Below are 23,229 nucleotides of genomic sequence, written 5' to 3'. Positions count from 1 at the left end.
AGTACCTGTATACCTATTATCTGGATTCTCAAAATGGTAATAGCTTACATAACCATATACAATTATCAAAATAAAAAATTAACATTAATACAATACCATTAACTAATCTACAGACCTTATTCAAATTTTGCTAACTATCCCTCTACTATCATTTTTCTGGTCCAAGATGCAATCCAGGATTCTACATTGCATTTAATGTCATGTCTTCTCCAATCTGGGACAGTCCCTTCATCATTTTTTGTCTTTCATAGCCTTGACACTTTTGCAAAGTACTGGCCAGTTCTTTTGTTGTCCTTCAACTAGGGTTTGTCTGGTCTTTGCCATAATAAAATCCCATGATAACATTTTTGGTAAGAATACAACAGAAGTAATGTTGTGTTCTTCCTAGTGCACCATATCAGGAGGTACATGAGGTTGACATATATGATTACCAGTGATATTAACTTTGATCACTTGATTGAAATGAGGTCTGCCTGGTTCCTCCACAGTAATATTACAATGTTCCCTTTGCAATTATTAACTATCTTGTGAGAGATACTTTGAGTAATTTGCAAAATTTACAATTATTGTTTTTTCATCATACTTTCACTAATTTTAACCTAATTGACCATTCTTGCCTTCAACCATTATTGCTATCTTTTGCCAAATGGTGATTTACTATTTCTAACATTCTTTCTACATTTAGTAATTGGAATTCTACTAAAAAGGAACTCTCCATTTATCCCACAGGTAGAATAATTCATTATTATCTTTATTTCATTGTTCAGATCATTCTAGATTTTGCCATTAGGAGTTTAAGTTCTCTTTTGTATTTTTTCAACATGTCCCCATTTCTTTTTGCGCATTTCCTTATTTTCTGACATCACAAGATGTTCCAGCTCATCTTGAACTTTGCATTTCCTCTTGCCCTAAAGTCAGACAATTCTCCCAAGAACTTGATTCCTTTTACTGGAGAATCCTCTTTAGAAATCAATATCTGGGCTTTAGGTATGCTCATTACTACTGGGAATCACTGTTTCTAGGCCCTGTCAACAGACCAAGCCTAGGAAATGTATATATGTCCTCCTACACATGAACACATATTTGTATCTATTTCTATATGTATTCATCCCTATATTAAAAAACATGAATTCATACTAATAGATCCAATTTCTATCCAGCAGCACAGGGTTCATCCTAGCCGTCTCCATTTTCTTATTTGTAACTCCTTTTTACTGACAGTGAGAAACCTGGGTCTGATTATCAATAATATATTTACTTACTTGCTCAATCCTAGAATACATATAAAGTACTGTCAGAATCTTTATTAGTCTAAACGAATCACGTTAATTTCTCTTTGCCAGTTACTGTTTAAGAATGTGCACACAATAATCATCAGTGAGTTAGAGGAAGTGTGCTGGAGGCTGCTTCTGAAAAACTCTTATAATTAGTAAAAAGGGACACATGGAGGTTCTGCAAGTGATAACTATTGGGTTGTCCGAAAAGTCATGACGCATTTTTGCAAAGAAAACCATAGAAAAATACATTATGACTTTTCCAACAACCCAATAGAATGACGACAGCTATCTTGCCATTTTGCAGCAAGTGAAGGCCAGAACACCAAAAATGGCAGAGAAGACAGACAGAAAGAACCTGAGTCTTTGATGATTTTTGAGTCACTGAATAACCAGTCCTAGAATTTCCCTTCTTTGGGCCTTTTATATAAAGAATACATTTTCCTTACTGTAAAAGTCACTTCTGGTGGTTTTTTTCCTCACAGTAAAAAACTATCCTAATAAGATGCACATTCTAAATTTACTATTCAGAAATGATTTATTTAGTTTCCTCTATAAGTAAAGAAACATCTCTCCATTGTGGGAACTAAACACAGCTCTACCGCAGAAACAGAGAAATGGATTAATCTATGGGTAGGATATTTTAAAAAATCTTTAAGGTGGGAACATGTACACTTTCAACAGTGCAAAGCATTTAAAACTGTCACTAATTAAGAAGAATCATAAAGTTATTCTTCAAAAAGTTTTAAAAATTTATTATTTTGTATTTCTGAATCTAAGTCATCTTCCAACATGACTTTGTAGGTGTAAAGAAAAACTTTCCAATATTCATTTTCAGATTATAATGGAGAAAACAGTGAGGTGTGTTTGATGGGTGGTTTGGTAAACAGCCTTGGAGGCATTAGGAATATGAAGTAACTGAGACCCATTGGTATACACCATAAAGCAAAAGTGCAGTATTACTCACAATGACCATAATTTTTGTTATACGTAATAGTATTCTACTATGCCATTTCAGATTCCTGAATGTAAAAGCTCTCAAGAACCATGAGTAAAATCTACTCTTGACTTAGAAAATCAGATGTGATTCTCGGCTTAACAACCAAAACAATTCAGGGGAACCACTGATAATTTCAAATGAGTTAAAAAGGGGTTTACACTATCCATTTCTTATAGGACCCTAGAAATCCCAGAACTATTCTGCTCCCCTCTATAGTATCTTAAACTCCAAGTGTTAATCATAATTGAGAAAAGAATGCTGTTGACAGATCAAAATGAGTTTACAGATCAGTTTCCATCTTAATAGCTTACAGAAAAAAGTTATATATTAAAATTATGTTAAAATATACATACAAGCAAACGTTACCTAAGACTACTCAAAAAGATTAAGTTATTCTTTTTACTTTAGAAGTCTGAAAAACTCACTGTCAACTATCCAAGGTCCACACTAACTAAAGCTAATTTCCTTATAAATACGACATTGAGGTCAAATAGGACATTGGTATCAATTACTTTATAGTAAGACATCAGTGTTATATGTTGATACTTACAAAACTCGTTCCTTTTTCAGTTTGTTTACTTTTACTTGTAAACCTGAAAAATAAAAAGGAAAAAAAAAACCCAGAGTACTTTATTTATACATCTTACCATTTCTAAAGCAGTTAATCTACTCACAAGTTTCTTTATGAGTCTAATGCTCCACTATTAAATCACTTGAGTCTGGCCTCTGGCCTCTAAATAGGCCAGGTCCCATTAGTTTCCTTACTTGTACCCTGAGGTCACAAAAGTATATCTGTAACATTATGGCTTTTAGTCTATTATATGACAGCCAAATAGAATGAAATTTGCTCCATCTAAAGTGAGTTACTTCCTTTCTAATAGCAGGGGCAAGCATATAATTAGAAGTTCACTATAAATGAAGGTCTGTGTTCTGACATAGTCAGTGTATTTGGTAACAGCAGTAGTGCTTATGTAGGCTCAAGTCTTCTTGGATTAAAATAGATTGTGGCAGAAGTCCTGGACCAGGAGCAAAATTGCTTACAAAAAGTATTTAACAAAGGGCACTAGTGTTTTTATCTCAAGATATCTGTTATATGTATTTTTAATTTTAATTGAGACTGAGACAAAATGTAACAAAAGACCACTGCGTCTGGGACTTGGGTAATTATTGTGAAGAAAGCAGGCTGATTGGCACTGAAACTGCAAGGAAGATAAAGAGAAAATAGAGCGACATTTCTTTCTAGTTCTCAGAAACAATAATTAAAAGGAGGAAAACAGCCATTAAACAAACATGGATACATCCAACATCACTAGCAACTAAATGTAAATCCAAACCAAAAGAAATTACTTAGCAAAAGTATAATACCAAATGTTGATAAAACTAGACTCTCAAACTTTGCTGATGATATTATAAATTGGCACAATGTTTTGGAAAACAATTTAGCAATATATATCAGTACCCTTTTTCATCAATATCTCATTTCTTGGATTCTAACCTAAGAATATAATCCAAACTATAGAGAAAACCATAGTTACAAAGAACACTGAACAATTTATAGTAATATAAAATACTTAAAATAGGGACATGTTTAAATAAAATATATAACCACCTGATGGAGTAATATATAGCTGTTAAAAATCATAAAAAAATTAAGTCTATTTAGCAACATTAAACTGCTTTTCCCTATTTTCTGCAATGTGATTATCATAAAGTGAGGAAAGCTTCTGTGTGTACTTTCTCTGATATATGTGTCAGTCTTTACTATTCCCAGTTGTGGATATTTTATTTATTTTTAAAAATAATAACTAGAAAGTTTTAAAAATTCCATATCTACTCAGTAATTTATTTTATTTGGGGCAGAGTCAGTCCTCAATAGTTACAGATTGACTGATTTCTGAAAAAGCAAAGATTTATTATTTGTCTTTGGTTGTTTATCTATGGGTTCTATTGTTATATATTTAGAAAAGTTTTCCAGATAATGTGTATAAAAAGATTAATAAATTTGTCATGTCTAAGGACAGAATTTTTCACTATCTGTTTAATTTAGGACAATCTTTTGAACAACATAATTTAAGACAAATAACAGTTTTAAAAAACAAACCTATACTTGTACATTTCCCCACCATCACCCCTTTCATGATGCTGACTAGGGATAAAAGTCACATAGATACTGACAGGGAAGTCATTTCTTCTTATTGTCTCAAGTGGTAATGACATCAATGCCAGGAAATGCAGCTATTATGAAAAAATAAAGGCCCTGTAGAATTTTTGGTGTTACATTTCTGTGCTATATTTCAAATTCCATCTCTAGGAAATATCCAGCTGCTATGATATATTTTTCCCTCGTTTCTATGGCTCATAGTTTGAATAAATAAAATGTTATGAACAGTGAAAAAATCTTATGAATAAAACCTGTAATCAAATGTTCACAGCAACTTTATTCATAATAGCTAAAAACAGAAAAAACACAAAGGTCCTTCAATGCATGAATTGTTAAAAAAAAAAAAAGCATAAAAAGAATGAAGTATTTATACATGCAACAACTTGGATGGATCACAATGGAATTAAAAAGAAAAGCTCATCTCAAAGAGTACATTCTATATGACTCCACTTAATATATAACATTCTTGAAATGACAAAATTATAGAGATGGAGACAGATTATGGGTGGCCAAAAGTTGGAGGGGTTGGGGTAGTAGGAAGGTGGCTAGGGACTTAAAAGGGTAGCATGAGGGATCTTTGGAGGAATGTACACATGTCTTAAACTGCAGAGACCAAAATACAAACACACGCACACGCATGTAAAACTGACAGAACCTGAAAGACGCTGGTAGACTGTATCAATGTCAATTTCTTGGTTGTGATACAGTTGTACAAGATGCTACCATTGGGGAAACTGGGTAAAATATATAAGAGATCTCTTTGTATTGTTTCTTACAACTACATGTGAATCTACAATAAGCTCAAAATAAAAACCTAGACAAATATTTGCCCGAACAGAGTTGGAAAACTGTCAAACTATAAAATATAATAATAAAGGGAAAACATTAAGAATGTTAAAAATAAAAACTGGTATGATCTTTTGATTTTTAAGAAGTCTTTTCCACCAATCTGTCAAATTCCTAGCTTGAGAAGCTTCCTTCGTTTTCAGATAACAATTACAAACTCATGAGACCTTGGAAGTACTTAGTAACGCATCAAGTCCTTTTTGAAGAATTAAAAAAAAAACTCGTGACCCCACTAGTCCAAAGACTAGAGTCAGCAGTTTTTTACTCTCTTCCCTTCCCAAAGTGTGTGAAAATTTACTTGTTGACTGATTTCCTGTTTTTAATTTTGGCCAACTTCTACAACTTGGGTCTGCCTTTAGGAAGTGAAAAGTACATCCAAAAATGAAATGGATTCTTGCCATGAACCATTTTAAAAAAAGAAACAATGAGATAGAAAATCCATATAAACTTCAAAAGAAAATTCTTAGGAAATATGGAAAGACTACTCTTTTATCTTGTAAGCATTCAACACCTGTGAGGCATTTGTTCTGTCATGCAGATCAGCCCTGAAACAGGTTTATGTGTCTATGTGTGTATGTGTTTAAATTTTAGCATTTTGCTATTCAACAAGTCAATTAGGCATCTACAATTAGAACCCCTATAAAGTGTGCTTTAAGCCTGCTCCACGCCCATCGGAAGGAATGAGGCTATACAACAATGCAGCTCCTGTATGAACAGGTAGTCTGTTCAACAAAGTATTTGGGATTGTTTAACACTGGCAACCTGAGACACCTATTGAGGAAACAGTGCTCAAGAGATTAAGCACTGTGCTACAATTAACCTTACATCCACTTGTATATGAATTTTGGAGGAAATGAAACAAGGGCCCGTATGTACAATTATAACATACAAAACAAATTTAAGTAAGAATTCAGAAATGAGGCAGAATTCGATTTGTTATACACCAAATAAAAATCACTGCTGTTCATTTTTGCTTATTTTAGCTCTATACCCAGAAAAAACCATATATAATGTATGGACTGTCACTTTAAAACAAGTTATTTATGGTTTTGAATTATAAATAAACCTAATAACAACTTACTTGACAAATAGTGGCTTTATATATACCACAGGTAACTTCTACCAAAAATACTACTAGTATTTCTTTAATTGCCTAATAAATTATTTCAGCTCCAAAGTGAAAATGCTTGTCTTTGAGATGCAGCCATATTTAAGAGGTGCTCAGTTTGCTATTTAAGATTTAATTATCTCAAAATGGATAAATTGTGGGTTTTATTGAACTTATCGAAGTTAATGCAAATATAACAGATATGAGAGTTACTGATAGTATTCTTAACAATGAAAATGGACCAAAATTACATGTAATTCCTTTCACTGTTAATTTGTGTAGTCTTACTATAAATATTATCCAAAAATAATTTTGGAATTTTTGATGAAACACCTGAGAAAATAAATGCAGCAATCCAAAACTGAATCAAGAAATATTTATCCTGTTATATTAGAGCCTCCCTACTTTTCTTCAAAGGCGTTCCAATTTCCAATTGTGTCCACCAAAATCTGCCTTGTTTTTCTATGAAACTGATAACCATATTTACCAGATAAAGAAAATATTATTAGATGAGACATTGACTGCAGAACCTGCCATGGACAAGAGACTGTTTATTAAAATGGTGCATTCTGAAAATTAAATATTCTAAATTCCATTTTTGTTATGTGCTTTTTAAATAATAAACCTGATACTGATATTTAAAAAGACAATAAATAAAATTGTACCCAAATGAAGACTTTATTAAAACATGAAATTTAAAGAATTCTGAAATTTTTATTAAATTCCATTAAAATGTTAACTCTGAATTCAAAGCATAAAGACTATATATTATCAATAACTTGTTTTTAACCCTGACACTGCATATGTCACAAAAGAAACGTAAGACACTAGAATGAACAATCATGAAAGGATATAATTATCCTAAAAGATAAAAGATACATAAAAACTCAGTCACAAATGTCTCTAAAATTTCCCAACAAAAATAGCCTGGTTAGCATATTGCTATTCTTCTACAGAAGTTGAGAGATTTTATTTCCTAGTTTTAAAAGAAATGCATGTAGCTTATTATAGTCTTGTGATCAGGGTACATACTGTCTTGTATATATGTTTTTGTTATCATTTTATTATGTTTTGGTTGAATAAGAAAAAAGGAAAGCTCTAGATATACATAGCAGGATCTAAGTTCCTATGACTAGACTTTCTTGGATACTGGAGTAAAAGTTACATATCTCAAGTACTACCATAACATTTCTTTTCTTTTTTTAAACTGATGTGAAAGTTTAAAAGTAATGAGTCAATTTTGATTCCTATATATATATTCAAGACCTGCAAAGTCCGGACAAGTCCACGTTTGATGTCTTTCAAATAGCCTCTTATACTGGTTTCTCCAAGTAGATCCCCCACCTTAAAAAAAAAACTAAGTACCCTTCAGGCATGTCTTTGATGTTATCACACAGTGGAAGGTTCTAATTTTATGTGTAACTATGTGAAACACATTGACAAAGGACTCTTAAAAAATCCTGCTTCCAGCAAGTTTGCCTAAGCTCAACCAAAAAGTATAACATTTTAATTTTTTAAAAATAGTGCTCATTTAATACCTTTAAGATTCCATAAGTGATTTTAAGATTTAAAAAATGTAGCTTGATCAATATATTATAATGTACCAGAGGTTATCGTCTCTCAAATGTATATCCAATACCTACCATTTATCAAGCACATGGATATTAACCAAATATACAAACAACTGCTGTTATTACTCTCTTAAAGTTTTTCAGTGAATATAAATTAACTCCCCTGGGAGTGTGATGACTATTATTAGAGTATAGCCATGAGGAGTAGACAATTAAACAAAGTTATATACTGTGTAATCTTTGTGAGTTTTATGTGTTCTATAATCTGATTAATATGGCATATTGTTCTTATCAAACAGTATATTATTTTCTTGATGCATCCTTATCATAAAATAGAGGTCTCCTGAAGACCCTGAAACACCAAGAAACATGAAGAAGAAATCTGCCAATATTTTATCCCTGTTAAATTAACAGCCTAAAAATAAAATTGGCCCAGTTTCAAGTGGGTATGTATAAAAATTCTAAAATGACAATGATGTGCAACACGAAAAACAAGAACGTTTTAGTTAAATAATAAAACAGCAAAAATAAGCCAGATAGAAAACACTATGCATACTTATCACAATAAAATAAGCTAGATGCATATCATTTAAAACTAGGAAAGAATAAACAAATGTCATTCTGTAGAATGGGGACTTATTTTCCCTTTCCCAACTTTCTACATCTTATCCAAAAATAGAAAATTTAAAGTAAACGGTAGTAAAATATTTCAGGGTTTTACACAGATATATAATTTTGATATTTTCATATATTATGGGATTTTAAAAACTGATGTTCAAGAAAATGTTCCAATGATCTAGCTATAAACTATGCAATTCCTTCAGATACCATTTACTGTTTTTATACTATGTGCCAAGCACTTTCACCTACGGGGATGTAAAGATGAGTAAGATAGGGACTCTGCATAATAAAAATTTAATGATCTTTGTATAACCAGTTATAAAACAACAGAAAGCAACTATTTAGAGGATAAAAAATTTAACCTTATGGCAGAATGCTAACTTTTTTTATCACATTTTTAATAAAAACTCAAGTATATCTGGTTTTATTTAAATTATTTCAAAATATTGTACGTATTTGCTTGACTTCCATGTCACAAAGAATAAGCTTTATAATATGTAGCTCCTATACTAGCTTAAACCTGAAGCCGTTCTTATTGGTAAGCCTACGTCCTGGAGTCACAGTGTCATAAACCAAAGGGAAGATATTGCTGCTTTTCAGCAGAAGTTGGGAGACATTGTGTGTTCCTTCCCAGTTTTAAAAGAAGTGTATTTAGCTGATTACATTGTTGTTACCAGTGTTACCAAGACAGGCTGTCTTGTATCTAGCTTATTTTTGCTATCATTTCATTATATAATTATATTGTATAAATATTTTCCTAAAGAAAAATACAATGCCCACAAAATCTATTGTGTCTTCCTCATTGTTATGTCCTCAGCAACTGCTACCATTTCTGGCGTGTAATTCAATAACTACTCGCTGAATGAATGGCAAATCAGTTCTAAAACTCGAAACCTTCCTCAGTGTTTCACACTAGCTTTTGCTAGGAGAGAGCAGTGTAGTCAAGTAAAGAGCAGAATTAATGTAAAATAGTCATATTTGTCCCTAGACATATGACCAAAACAATGTTCACTTTAAAATAAGATCTTTATCACTAACAACAAATTTGAAATTTAACTGAAAAAAACCGATATATTAATCAAATACAACATGGAAATGTCTTTCAAGTACAGATTTGAACAAACCAACTAAAAAAGACATTTCAGATAAGTGGAAAATTTGAACACTATCATCTACTAGGTATTACATAATATTAGAGAATTTGTTTTGTTAGTGTGATAATGGAATTTTTTGTTAAAAAAGACTGCTGGACTATACTTAACCATTTATAGGTGAAATTATGTTAGAGGCTTCAAAATAACTCAGTGGAAGAGGGATGGAGAAGTTCATGGAATACAGGTAAAACAAGGCTGGCACGTACTGACAATAGTTGAAGCTGAGTGATGGGTATGTGGGAGTTCATTTACTATTATCTTTACTTTTGTATATGTGTAATATTTCCTAAAATTAAAAAAAAAAGAACTTAAAGCTTAAAATAGAAAAGAACACAGATGAACACACACAAACAAAAATAATACAAATGATTACCTGTATGTGTGGGTAGGGGAAAGGGATAATTTTCCACTGCTTACTTTGTGTTTTGACGTTTTTAGACAAAAGCTTAAGTTTAAAAAAAAAAGATAAAACAATAACTCCTGTGATACCTGGATTTCTAAATGAACACTAATGTACCCTGATTGCATCAGCAATCCTATTAAAAGAGAGCTTTAATGGAAACATGAATCAGAATCATCTATCAAAGAATGAGCATTACAGAGCAGTAAAGGGTTCAGGTGAAGTAAACTCCAAACTTTCATTAAAAAAAATTAAGAGTTCCTGATGTTTATCTCAACTAGGATTTCAAAAACTACAATTAAGAAGTGGAGATTTTCAGCAAAGCTACAGGATAAAAAGTCAACATGTAAAAATCAGTGGTGTTTCTATACATTAACAACTAACAATCTGAAGAGAAAATTAAGAAAATGATTCCATTTACAATAGCATCTAAAAGAATAAGATACTTAGGAATAAGCTTAACCAAGGAGATGAAAGACATATACAATAACAACTACAAAGTATTGCTGAAAGAAATTGAAAACACAAATGGAAAGTCATCTCATGTTCATGGGCTGGAAGACAATATTAAGATGTCAGTACTACTCAAAGCGATCTACAGAGTCAATGCTATTTCAGTCAAAATCCCAATGATGTTTTTTGTAGGAATAGAAAAATCTGTCCTAAAAGTCATATGGAATTCAAGGGACTGCAAATAGCCAAAACAATCTTGAAAAAGAACAAAGTTGAAGGTCACCTACTTCCTGATTTCAAAAGTTAATAAAAAGCTACAGTAATCAAAACAGTGTGGTACTGGCATAAAGACAGACATATACACCAATGAAATAGAACAGGAATAAAATCTCATATATATGATCAAATGGTTTTTTACAAGAGTGCCAAGACCATTTATTTAATAGGAAAGAGCAGTCTTTTCAATAAATGGTGTTGGGAAACTGGATATCCACATTCAAACGAATGAAGTTAAATCCTGACCTTACACCATATACAAAATTTAACTCAAAATGGATCAAAAAACTAGACATAAGAGTGAAAATTATAAAATTATTAGAAGAAAACATAAGGGAATAACTTAATGACACTGGGTTTGGCAACAATTTCTTAGATATAACACCAAAAATAAAGGCAACAAAAGAAAAAAATAGATGAATTGGACTATATCAAAATTAAAAATGCCTGTACATCAAAGGACACAATTAACAGAGTGAAAAAGCAATCCACAGAATGGAAGAAAATATCTGCAAATCCTATATCTAATAAGAAGTTAATATTCAGAATATATAGAGAACTATAACTCTACAAAAAAAAAAACCTGATTAAAAAATAGGCAAAGAACTTGAATAGACATTTCCCCAATGATACAGAAATGGCCAATAAGCACATGAAAAGATGCTCAAAATCACTGATCATTAGGGAAATGCAAATCAAAACCAAAATGAGATAGCACCTCACATCCATTAGGATGGCTAAGAAAGAAAACAGAAAATAACAAGAGTTAGTAAGAATGTAGAGAAACTGAAACCTTTGTACACTGTTGGTGGGATTGTAAATTGGTGTAGCCACTATGGAAAACAGCATGGTAGTTTCTCAAAAAATTAAAAATAGAAATTACCATATGATTCAGCAATTCCATTTCTGGGTATATACCCAAAATAATTAAAAGCAGGGTCTTGAAGAGGTATTTTTATGCCCATGTTCATAGCAACATTATTCAAAATAGCCAAAAGATGAAAGCAACACAAATGTCTATCAGCAGACAAATGGATAAGCAAAATGTGGTCTATACATACAAAGGAATGTTATTCAGTCTTAAAAAGGAAGGAAATTCTGCAATGTTACAACATGGATGAACCCTAAGGATATTATGCTAAGTTAAATGAGTCAGTCACAAAAAGATATATACTATAAGATTCTACTTATATGAAGTACTTGGATAGTCTAAATTACAGACAGAAAGTAGAATAGTGGTTGCCAGTGGATGCAGGGAGCGGTGGACAGGGAGTTATTATTTAATGAGTCCAGAGTTTCAGTTTCACAAGATGAAAAGAGTTATGGAGACGGATGGTGGTGATGGCTGCACAATATTAGAAATGTATTTAATACCACTGTACACTTAAAAATGGTTAAGATGATAAAGTTTGTTATGTATATATTTCATGACAATTTTTTAAGTATCCCCACTCCTCCCCCTTGCCAAAAAGAGATGGAAAAATTAAGAATTTTCTAAGATTTTCTAATCATTTAAATTCTCTCATGTTATTACTTTGGTCATTCATTCTCTTTCTGTTTCCTCTTAGAATCAAGAGTTTAAAAAAACCATAAAGGGGATAATAAGTAATCAGTATGTGAAACTTCTGTTACAACTTGTTTTTAGTATCCCATTGTCTCCGAGATGGGCCACCGCAGGAACTGACACATAATGGTTTCTGCTTCAGAATGACAGCAACAGCTAACACATCTATTTCTTACTATACGCCAGACGCTCTTCCAAATGCTTTACATACATGGCTTTTGAATACTGGCAGTCTAGATCCAAAATTCATGGATTTAACCACTCCATCATATGGACTCTTTCTCAACACAGCACTACTCCCGTCTACTTGCAATTAATGAGAATAGTCACTCAAGATAAGTTTTAGGCTTAATCCTCAAGTCAAGGCATGATGACAACCATGCCTTCAGCACAGTACATACAGGTTAATTAGACTTAATTCAATTTGTAAGCCTAGTCTGACAGTAATCCCTCCACCGCCAAACACATACCTGGTTCTTCCTATATATTCCCAGATAACATGGTATACTACAAAATCCCTTAAAACTTGAACTGTATATGATTCATTTTTGCTCATAAGGTCTGGCACATAGAAAGCAGCCCAAAAAACATTTCTTAAACAAGTATCTCCAAATACACTGGGGCTTGCAAAAATACTTCTGGGGTTCATATTTCAGAACCCATTAATTGAATCCATTATCACAAGGTTTTGCTAGAAACTAAATGTACCATGGAAAAGTTCCAACACAGACCCATACACTACACTTCAGATTCAGGTGGATCAAGCTTTAATGGCATTCCAGTGTAATGTTAAAACTATAAAGCACTATAGAATTATACCTACGGTTGCAAGAAACAAATATAACATGAAGCATTTCCCACACATAGAAAAAATATATTATATTAAAGTTACAGAATTAGACAAGTATATTAAACCTTAATATCAAACCTTGAATTTAGCTTTAATAGAAAATTCCTTTATATGGAATACATTTTAATACAATCATAAACAATATCTATATACTCATCCCAACTACAACTACTTAATCCTCTCTTCACCCAATTCCATTGACTATATTCCCTATGTTGTACTGTACCTCCCATGTCTGTGAGTGTATAAGTATATATGGTGCCCAAAAAATGCATACACATTTTAAGAAAGAAAAAAACTATTAAAATTGTAATACTCAATATACACCAATAACAAAAAATGAATACAAGTCACGTGGTTACCATCAGTGTCCAGACACTTCTGATTACGGCGAACTACTACTTGAGCAACATTAACCAAAGTGTCCACTTGTATACATTTTTTTGGCACCCCAGTACAAATTGTGCAAGAGCTACATGCTGTAGTAGTGGTCTGTAGTTAAAAGGCACCAACTCAACCATGAAATGAATTACAAAAAATTCAATAGTAAAGGTCCCTTAAAAATGAGATCCTTGAACTGTCATACATAATTAGTTATTATTACTACAGTCGCAGCAGAATACTGCTATAAGTATTGAAGAAAGATTTACCTTGTACTTCTTTATCATGATACTCCTTTAGCTTTGTCCAAAGATCCTTAAAGTCATTAGATATATCTGCAGAACTAGGGCTTCCACAACTGCTTCCAGAGATGTTCATCTTGCTCCACACTTCTATTTGCTAATATTTTCTGACCTTTTCAGTTACATTATATAGGTATGAAGTTGTCTTTGGACAGCTGAAACACCTGAAATGACAGATTGCAACATAAATAAATTCTGCATATACCTTTGGGTAATTTGAAGTGAGGATGACTTCAAGTCCAGCCAGCCATTCTCAAGTTTTCCTAATTAACCTATAATCAATGACTAAGAATTTGGGGGGTGGGAAGCGAGGAAAGATGATTATAGTGAGAAAAGTCATGATTTCAGTAATCTGGACTTTAGTTAAGTTAAATTTTCAGGCAAATTTTCTTATTCCTCCTAGAAGGGATTACCTAAATTATGTTAAATTGAAAGGATTCTGATATAGAGAGGTTTATAATCATTCATGGCATTGATTCACCATTCCAAAAGAATTTACAGCTTTTTAAACTTTTGGATCGGTACAGAGTGCAACAATATATTGAACCAAAAACTGATAAACATTGTGAAATATTCTTGACTTAACGTATACACATACACACACACACATATATATACATACAAAGACACACGTAATAAAGAGCAAGAAAGATGACTGACGTATTAACACATAAGTATCTGACTAGCTTTCTCATAACAAGAGCAATCAGTGAGCAAAATACAGACACAGCAAAGATCTATGAATACAGAAACATTTAATAACAAAGCAACTAGGGTAAAGCTATTCTGTGCCTCTCTCAGAGTAAAGGTGAATAATTAAGTTTATTTGTATAGCCCTTGAAGGAAGCAACAGGTTATTAAGAAGTTCAAGTGGATTAATAAATATTTTAATGTGTTCTTAAACTGAAACCATTAACTGGCTACCACCAGAAAAGTAAAATGATTAACAAGCCTACTAAATCTCATATCTGGCTCCGTAGCTAAGGCCCTACTATTGCTAACAAGTGCCCAAACTAATTTAAGTGTCTCTTATTAACCATTTCTTCAGGTATCTGATGAAGCAAAAATAAGCAGTGACATTACTAAAGACAGCAAGAGTGTGAAGCCACTTGGTAAACTGTAAAGCAGTACAAAAACAAAAACACTTCTATTAAGTTTTCAAAATTTATTATACTTTTTTGTGACAATCAATGAAAAGAACATGGATTTTAGGTAATATTAGGGAATTATTTTTAATTTTCTTGGTTATGATAATGCGGTCATGTTACAAAAAAGTCCTTTATCTGTTAAAGAGAAACAGACTGAGGTCTTTACAAGTAAACTGGTAAGTTCTCTTAGATTTGCTTCAAAATACTCCAGCTAAAACAAACAAAAAAATGGAAGTTGGGTGGGGAGATGAAACAAGAAAGGCTGAACTTTGATAATTATTGAAGTTAGGCAGTGGATGGGTATATGAGGGAGTCCATAATTCTAGTGTCTCTCTCGTGTACATTTATTATTTCCATAATAAAGTTTTTAAGTGAGACTGGGTGTATTGTATTAGTACAGCTTTATTTCTAAAGAGGCTTGTATTCCACTATTTTTTAACCCTAAAAGATAAATCAGTGGGCCTATACTATGAGTAAAAGTCACCATTTATTAAGTGTTCACTGTATACCAAGGATTATGCCTTATACTCATTTTTAACCTAATTTTCAGAACAACTCCATAAAACAGCTACTATTATTAGTTTCATGTTAGAGTTGGAGAAACTAGTTTAAGAGGCTAAGCGACTTGCCCAAGGTCACACTGCTACGACGTGGCTTCATCCCGGCTGAAGTTCAAATTGTAATGTCAATTAACTATAAAATATTGCTAAGTAGCCCCAAAAACAAAAACAATAGCAAAAAAAAGGAAAAACAATCATTTCTATTAAGTAAATAATGTAAAACAAAGTTTGTGATTTTAATGAATTTTAAAATGTATAGTATTCAATAGCTTAAAACCAATAGTGTAAAAAAAGAGTCCTTTAAGAAAAACATCTATCTTCAGGGATAGGAAGAAAAATAAGTTGTTGGTTTTTTCCCCATATGAAAACAACTTATCAACGCTAAACTTGCAAATTCTGGCTTACAAAACCATCTCCAGCCTATCCTGAACGCCCAGCACTTCTTGTTGGCATCTCTTTGGGCAATGAACCGTTATTTGCTACATGATGTCGCGCTTTGGTATCTCAGAAATGTGCATTTTGCCTCTCAAGTTGCATTCTGGGCTCACAGGTCTGTACGTAACATATTGCATTTCTGTGCATCCTGTAGCAGTGTAAACCATCACACTTAAGATGCTCAATAAAATATTTCCTGTCACATCACACGTATTCTCACACAGGTAAGGTAAGAGCCGAGCCTCGAGTCACACAGGAGCTCTAAACAAACTGAATGCGGACGTTGAGTGATCCTCTTACTAGCAAAGCAGAGGTCCAGAGGCTCCCACCCCACGGCCATCAGCCGTCAGCTTCTCCTCCCACAATCGCTCCAAAGGCTAACAGCGCGACTGGCGCGGGAAGAGCAAGGGGCGCCCCCAGCCCGGGGAGTGAGCCGGCGCATGCGCGGGGCGGGCTGAGCCCAGAGAGGCCAAGCAGCAGCACCGAGCGCGAGCCTGTCCTTCCTCCGGTCCAGCGGAGTTTAGCCCGACCCCAGCCCACGTCCTCACACTCAGTCCCAGAGCCGTACGGCCGGCCACCCCCACCTGGCGGGCCAAACGCCTTCGGTCAGCGCGGAGCTCCACACCGGAAATGGCCTCTACGACCCGGCGCTCTGGTTCGGGGAAAGAGATTCCTCTTACTCACGGCTTCCAAGATTGCCTCGAGATTCTCGAAAGCCCCGGCAGAGGAGCGGACACGCTCCGGGGCTGTGAAGAGACGGCCGCCGGCTTGTGTCGCCTTTCTCTCACTAAGCTGCCAAACGCCTAGCGGGAAAGTTAGCCCCTGAGGGCAGCCCGCGTTTTCCGAGGGTGGGGGAGGGCCCGAGAGCCGCCGGCCGGGCTCGGAGGCGGCCGGACCCGCCCCGCCTGAAGCCCGTGCGACGTCACGCGGGAGTTCCTGGACGTCACGCCCCTTCTTCCCGCCTCGGAGGGAGGCTGCGTCCCTTACGCCCCCTGCGGTAGAGCGGGGTCAGCGGGTGTCCCTCCCCGGAGGGCGGTGACTGGAGGTGGGAGGGCCACCTCTGAGCGGGCGGGAGCGACTCCTAGAGCCGGCGACCACCCCTGCGGTTTTTGAGATGCCCTGGAGAAGGCTCCAGCCGTTCTGTCTTGGGAAGTTCCATTAAGTTGGTGTCACATGAAGGGTGATGGGTGTATCTGACGTAAGCACATTTCGGGGAAAGCATGTGTGAATGGGCTGTACCAAATGGAAAGTTCAAATTAAATGATGAGGGAATAAACACAGATCAATCGAACGCGGTTCTCTGTCTTGCAGCTAATCAGATCACTTCATTGATCTGAAGTGACTGAGTGGTGAGGCCATGTAGCAAAACAATGTATATTTTTAAGAGGTTAAAAGGAAAGTATCTGGAGAACCTGAAATGAGAAGCGATCAGAAATGACCAGCATTATTTGTTGGAACAACATCCTGTTAGTAACATTTTAAAAATCATTTCTTGTGGCTGTTTGTTTATACAACATTCAAACTGTTAGTATGTTTTTCTATTTATCTTGCTACCTAAAAGAAGCGTCTTAGCATTAGAAATTCTACAAATGAAACTGAAGAAAATAAACCAAATAGTGTAGAATCACAATATCTATTAAACCAGTTCAGTACTTTTCTGTAATACTTCTAAGAACTGGGAGGAAGACAGAGGATAATATTATTAACTTTAAAAAGTTTAGTATTTAAAAAATCATAAGTACAAAATGTAAAAGTAATTTTTCCAGTCATCCCTGATCTTAAGAATGAATATCACAGCTTTCTCATAACAGGATGTGATTGAATATAACAATGCTATGGGAACGTTGGTATCTTTAAAGAAGAGGGCTGTTGAACCATCATTACCCTGTTATAACAACTTTCATTCACTTCCAAATTTTGAAAGACTTAATTCATAACACTTATAAACAAAACGGGTGAAAAACTGACCATGCCATTTTTAATACAACATAGGCAGAATTGCTTGGATAAATGTTTATAATGGAAATGGAACGTTTTGTTACAAATGGAAAGAACCTGTAATCAATTTGTCATTTAACAGCACATTGAAAGAACAGTGTATTTGTGGTCCAAAGAGAAACTACCAGAACTGAATGATCTAACCTGTTCTTCTGGCCTCTGCCAATGGCTCCACTGTCCAATCCATTTATGCAAGTCAGGATCCAAAGAACTTTCCTTGGCACCTTCTTCTCCCTTAACCCCCATATCCAGTCTATCACTGAGCCCTGTCAATTTTATTTACCAAATAACTCCCAAATCCATTCTCTTCATTCCTACCACCCTATTCCAAAGATACTATTACCTCTTACTTAGTGTACTGCTAGTCTACTTTTCATATTCTCCCAACCAACAAACACACCTAAACTTTTTTCTTCACTGGTGTTCACAAAAAGTTTTGAGCGTCTATTCTCAATTCATGTACTGTATTTGCTGGCGTATAAGACGATTTTTTGGCCCTGAAAAATATGCCTCCAAGTGGGGGGTCGTCTTATACGCCAGGTACACTTCAGATAGACTGCCCATAGTGCTTGCCCCGTGCCATAGTGGCCTCCCGATGCCCGCCCACTTCATTCCACATACCGTTCAGGCATCAGCAGCGCTGCTGGGTGTATGCTCGGCTGTTATGCGATTTTGCTGTTATGCGATTTTACCACACTCGCAAAATCGCACACAGCCGACCATATAACAAACTCTGTATTTTGAGTGGAAATGTTAAGGGGTCGTCTTATACGCCGAGTCGTCTTATACGCCGGCAAATACGGTATATATTGATATTTAAATTTTAAATTGTATACATATGTTGCTGAAAAAATGGTATATAATTTAATGCGTAAGTCACAGACTCTGGAGCCAGACCTAGCTTTGAATCCTGCTTTAATACTTCCTTACCAAGTGACCTTGGACTGATTTCTTAAATACTCTGTCTCATTTTTCTTATCTGTAAAATGAGGATAATAGTACCTCTTGGAGTTATGAAGAGTAAATGAGTTAATATATGTAAATTGCTTAGTATAGTCTTCAGGTTCATAGTATGTGTTTAATAAAAAGCTAGCCCTTATTAGTACTTCTGAGCTAATACACTATGACTATTATAACACATTTTAAAGATGAGAAAAAATATGTTCTCCCACCTTAAATTGTGCCCACCTTTCTACACTATAGCTACTGTGATCTTGAAAAATAACTCTGATAACGATACTATGCTGCTTAAACACTTTCGGGATCTTACTGTTAACTCTTTGAAGGAAGCCCTTTTGAACTGCCCCAACTACCTTCCCAGGTTCATTTCCAAACACGTTCTGCCCTATGGCCTGTTGGCTTTTTAGTGTCTCCTAGTACTTTGCATGCTGTTGCCTCTGTTTAGAATTCTCAACCAAATCTACCCCTACCCTTTGCCTAGTGATTCCTAATCCTTTTATCTTGTTTTTGTATTCTCTTCTAGTAGGTCGCCTTATAGCACTAAGTACCTTCCCATCTTACATTTATTACAGTTTTAATTATTTAATTAGTTTGGTCTCTCCCCTAGACTGTAAGATTTTGAAGTCAAAACCATGTCTTGTTCACCTTTTTATCTCCAGAAACCAACTCAGTGCCTGCCGTAAAGTCAGAACTCTGTGGATAAATGAATTGGGCATCCCTTGAAGGATTCCTATTTTTCACGTAGGTGGAGAACGTCTTTGAGTCCATTCAAAATTCTTAGATCCTCTTTAGATATTCTTAAACAATGGAAATGGTGGGCATAATCATGGATATATTCTCCCAATAAGGAGCTTTAAGCCTTACATGGTAGAATAAATTATGAAGTCTTGAAGATGTGAGAAAGCTTCTTTAATAGAGAAGCAGCCATTTTGAACTCTTCGTAACACCGAGTTTCTCATTTTTTTATGGCTTAGAATAGTGCTTCTCAAACTTTTTTAATACTTAGAAAATGAATACTTGTATTACTTATTGTGAAAAAAAGGTGAGACTGCTTCCATTCAGAGGCAACAGAATGTGGGACGCCAGCCACACCAGGCCCAGCAATGCCACCTTAAGGGTTGGGATACCTGAAACTGTCACAGCATGCCTAAAAGCCATTGGAGGTCCTTGGTTAGGAAGTTTGTTTAAAAATTGTGTAGTGGGGTGGGCAGAGTGGCTCAGTTGGTTAAGAGTGTGAGCTCTGAGGAACAGAGCCGCCAGTTTGATTCCCACATGGGCCAGTGATGCTGTGCCCCAGCTGAGCTGACACTGAGCTGCCAACAGGTGGCAGGATGGCTCGGCTGGTAAGAGCGTGTGCTCCTAACAACAAGGTTTCAGGTTCGACTCCCGCATGGGATGGTGGGCTACACTCACCCACAACTAAGATTGAACACAGCACCTTGAGCTGAGCGGCTGCAAGCTGCCAACAGGTGGCTGGATGGCAACTGGATTTGGAAGTAAGCTAGCTGCACCCTCCACAACTAAAGATTGAAGGACAACAACTTGGCTGTTCCCCTCCCCCAATTCCCCAATAAAATCTTAATTTAAAAAAATGTGTAGTGAAATGGTTAAAATGGTAAATTTTACATTATATACATTTAACCCCACTAAGAAAAATTATGTGGTATGAATCCTAGGATTCTTAGAACTGCAGTATTTTTGAACTATGTAGGTTTTTAAGTCATCTAACTTAAACCATTTTACAACAAACTGTTGATTCTACAATCTGCTTAACTCCTATAGCTGGGTAGCTGAAGAGTTGTGAATGAAAACCACATAATAGGTTAGACTGATATCACTAAAATTACATGGTTTCAAACCTCATGTAGGGCATCAGTTAATCCTTAAAATAACTTTTGTTCAACTCCTGTTTCCTTTGCTGTCTCCCAAACCTTCATTGTTTTCTACAAGCCTCTGTACAGTATTCTCACTCTCAGCAGACACCCTAGCCTCCTGGTTACAGACAATTGAGCTCAACAAGTGTGATCTTCCTGAACTTTCCTTTACCTTTCCCAACCCTGTGAATTAGGCAATACTATTTTGCAGGTAAAAATGCAACCCAAATCCAATTGCTTCTCTCCCCCTATTTTGCATCCACCCTGGGCCAAGCCATCATCATCTCAAACCTTTTCTGCAGCAGTAGCCTCCTTTAAAAAAAAAAAATCAATTATCTGTCTACTTCCACTGTTTTCCCCTTGTAGTGTATTCTCCAACATCAGTCAGAGTGGTCCATTAAAACCTAAGTCAGAACGTGATGCACCCTGCTCAAAACATTCCAGGGTGTTCCCATCACCTTAGAATAAAATCAAACCCCTTTCCATGGAGTCAGGACAAATCAACCACTAGATTCTACTGATGTTACCTCCTTAATATAGTTTTGAATTAGTGCTTTCCTTTTCATCCTCACTCTTACTGCTCTAGGTTAGGCCCTGATATTTCTTACCTAGATTACAGCCTTCTCTTGCTTCAAGTCTTGTTCACCTTACATCCAGTCTCCACACAGCTGCCAGAGATTTAAATCATTATTTCTGATCCAGGCACTCCCTTGCTTAAAACCCTTCAATGACTCTCCATTGCCTAAGGTTAAAGTTCAGTACCTTTAAAATGATACAGAAGCCTTTCCTATAGTATGTGTATCTTTATCACTGCACTTTATGCCTTTATATGATAATTATTTTTATATCTTTTATCTTTCCCAACTAGACTGTGGGAGGGGTTCCTTGACAGCAGAGACTGTGCTTTCTTTATTTTTCTCCGCATTCTTAGTACTTACCAATGAGTCTTAGCACAGCATTAACCAAGAGCCACATATATAATTTAAAATTTTCTAGTAGCCACATTAAAAAAAGTAAAAAACAGGTAACATTAACTTAATATATTTTATTTAATCAAATTTATCTAAAATATTGTTTCAACATTGTAATATAAAAATTTATTAATGAAATTTTCTACATTCATTTTCTTTGTACTAAGTCTTTGAAATTGGATGTCTATATTATCTTTAGAGCACATCTCAATTTGGATTAGCTGCATTTCAAGTGCTAAAAGCCACACCACATGTGACTAGTGGCTACTGTATTGGACAGCACAGGCCTAGCATACATAATGAACCAATGAATGTTGAATGAACAAACGAGGTTATATGATTACCTGAAGCACCAGGATGGAGCTGGGACTGGGACAGGATGTCTGATTTCTAGTCCAAGGCTATTTCTGCTATTTGTGCTTGGCATTTCCCATCTCTCCCCCATTCCCCACATCATCCCACTCACCATCTCCTCCAGCACTGAGGACCTGTATCTTCAGGCAAAAATTTTAAAATAAGTGATTAAACCCATTATGAATATTTACATAATACTGTTCAGCACCTCTAATATTAAATACATGATACTAAAAAACGGGTGAGCTCTATACCTACAGTCGGAACTATTTTAAGAATAAGACAAACGGCTGTTTGAGAGATAAAACTTTAAGACAAAAGAAAATTATATTAACTGTTAACATTTGTGTCAAGTTGAACATTTGATTTAATTTTTAAAATGTTGTTTACAGTAATTACTAAGTGTTGTTTGGGGTAGGTATATACATCAATTAGTGATCTTGCCCCAAGTGCCAAAATGTTTTACCTCTGATTTGAGTTGATGGTGCCAAGATCCAGTTAGGTTGAGCAGTTTTATAATTGTTTTGTAAGATATATTTAACATTCATGGAGGGTGTCAGTATCACAGCTTTTATTTTGATAGTCTTAGGTGGTCATTAAAGTGCCTATAATACACATTAAAGATTACACATTGCTTTCCAATTAGAAAAATTAGCCTCAAGTAGTCTGGCCAACTCCCAACTTAGATAAAGCAGCTTTATTTATTTTGATTTTCACTCTGGTTATATATACCTTCTTCATTTCATTATAAACTATTAGTTTTGTGTTTGTGTTTTTAAATATCATTCACTTAGCGACTTCATTTTCACATCATTAATGGGCAAAATTTTACTAAATATGTACTTTGCTCAATTTAGGAAGTATCTTATTTATTTGGTGAAAATATCTATACAGTATACTGTATAATTGCATAGTTGCCTAGGTTTAAATGATGGTGGGCTGATCAAGAATATTAATGACCTGCTATT

The 23,229-nt window shown here is 35.0% G+C and overlaps 1 protein-coding gene across 1 annotated transcript in view; it reads right to left on the bottom strand.

The window, feature by feature from the left end:
- The window catches only part of RBBP8 (RB binding protein 8, endonuclease), an 83,434-nt gene extending 66,070 nt beyond the window's left edge, over positions 1-17,364 (bottom strand). The window contains exons 1-3 of the mRNA XM_019653893.1: positions 16,689-17,364; positions 13,929-14,125; positions 2,825-2,867 (exon numbers count right to left, since the gene is read on the bottom strand). Coding sequence (XP_019509438.1) covers positions 2,825-2,867; positions 13,929-14,037 — 152 coding nt within the window. The 5' untranslated portion in view covers positions 14,038-14,125; positions 16,689-17,364. The remainder of the gene's footprint in view (positions 1-2,824; positions 2,868-13,928; positions 14,126-16,688) is intronic.
- Positions 17,365-23,229: the final 5,865 nt, after the last annotated feature.

This window comes from Hipposideros armiger, unplaced genomic scaffold (assembly GCF_001890085.2).
Source record: "Hipposideros armiger isolate ML-2016 unplaced genomic scaffold, ASM189008v1 scaffold_209, whole genome shotgun sequence".
Classification (NCBI taxonomy): Eukaryota; Metazoa; Chordata; class Mammalia; order Chiroptera; family Hipposideridae; genus Hipposideros; species Hipposideros armiger.
Note: the sequence above shows the minus strand (reverse complement) of the source record. Positions and strands in the feature narration are given on the sequence as shown.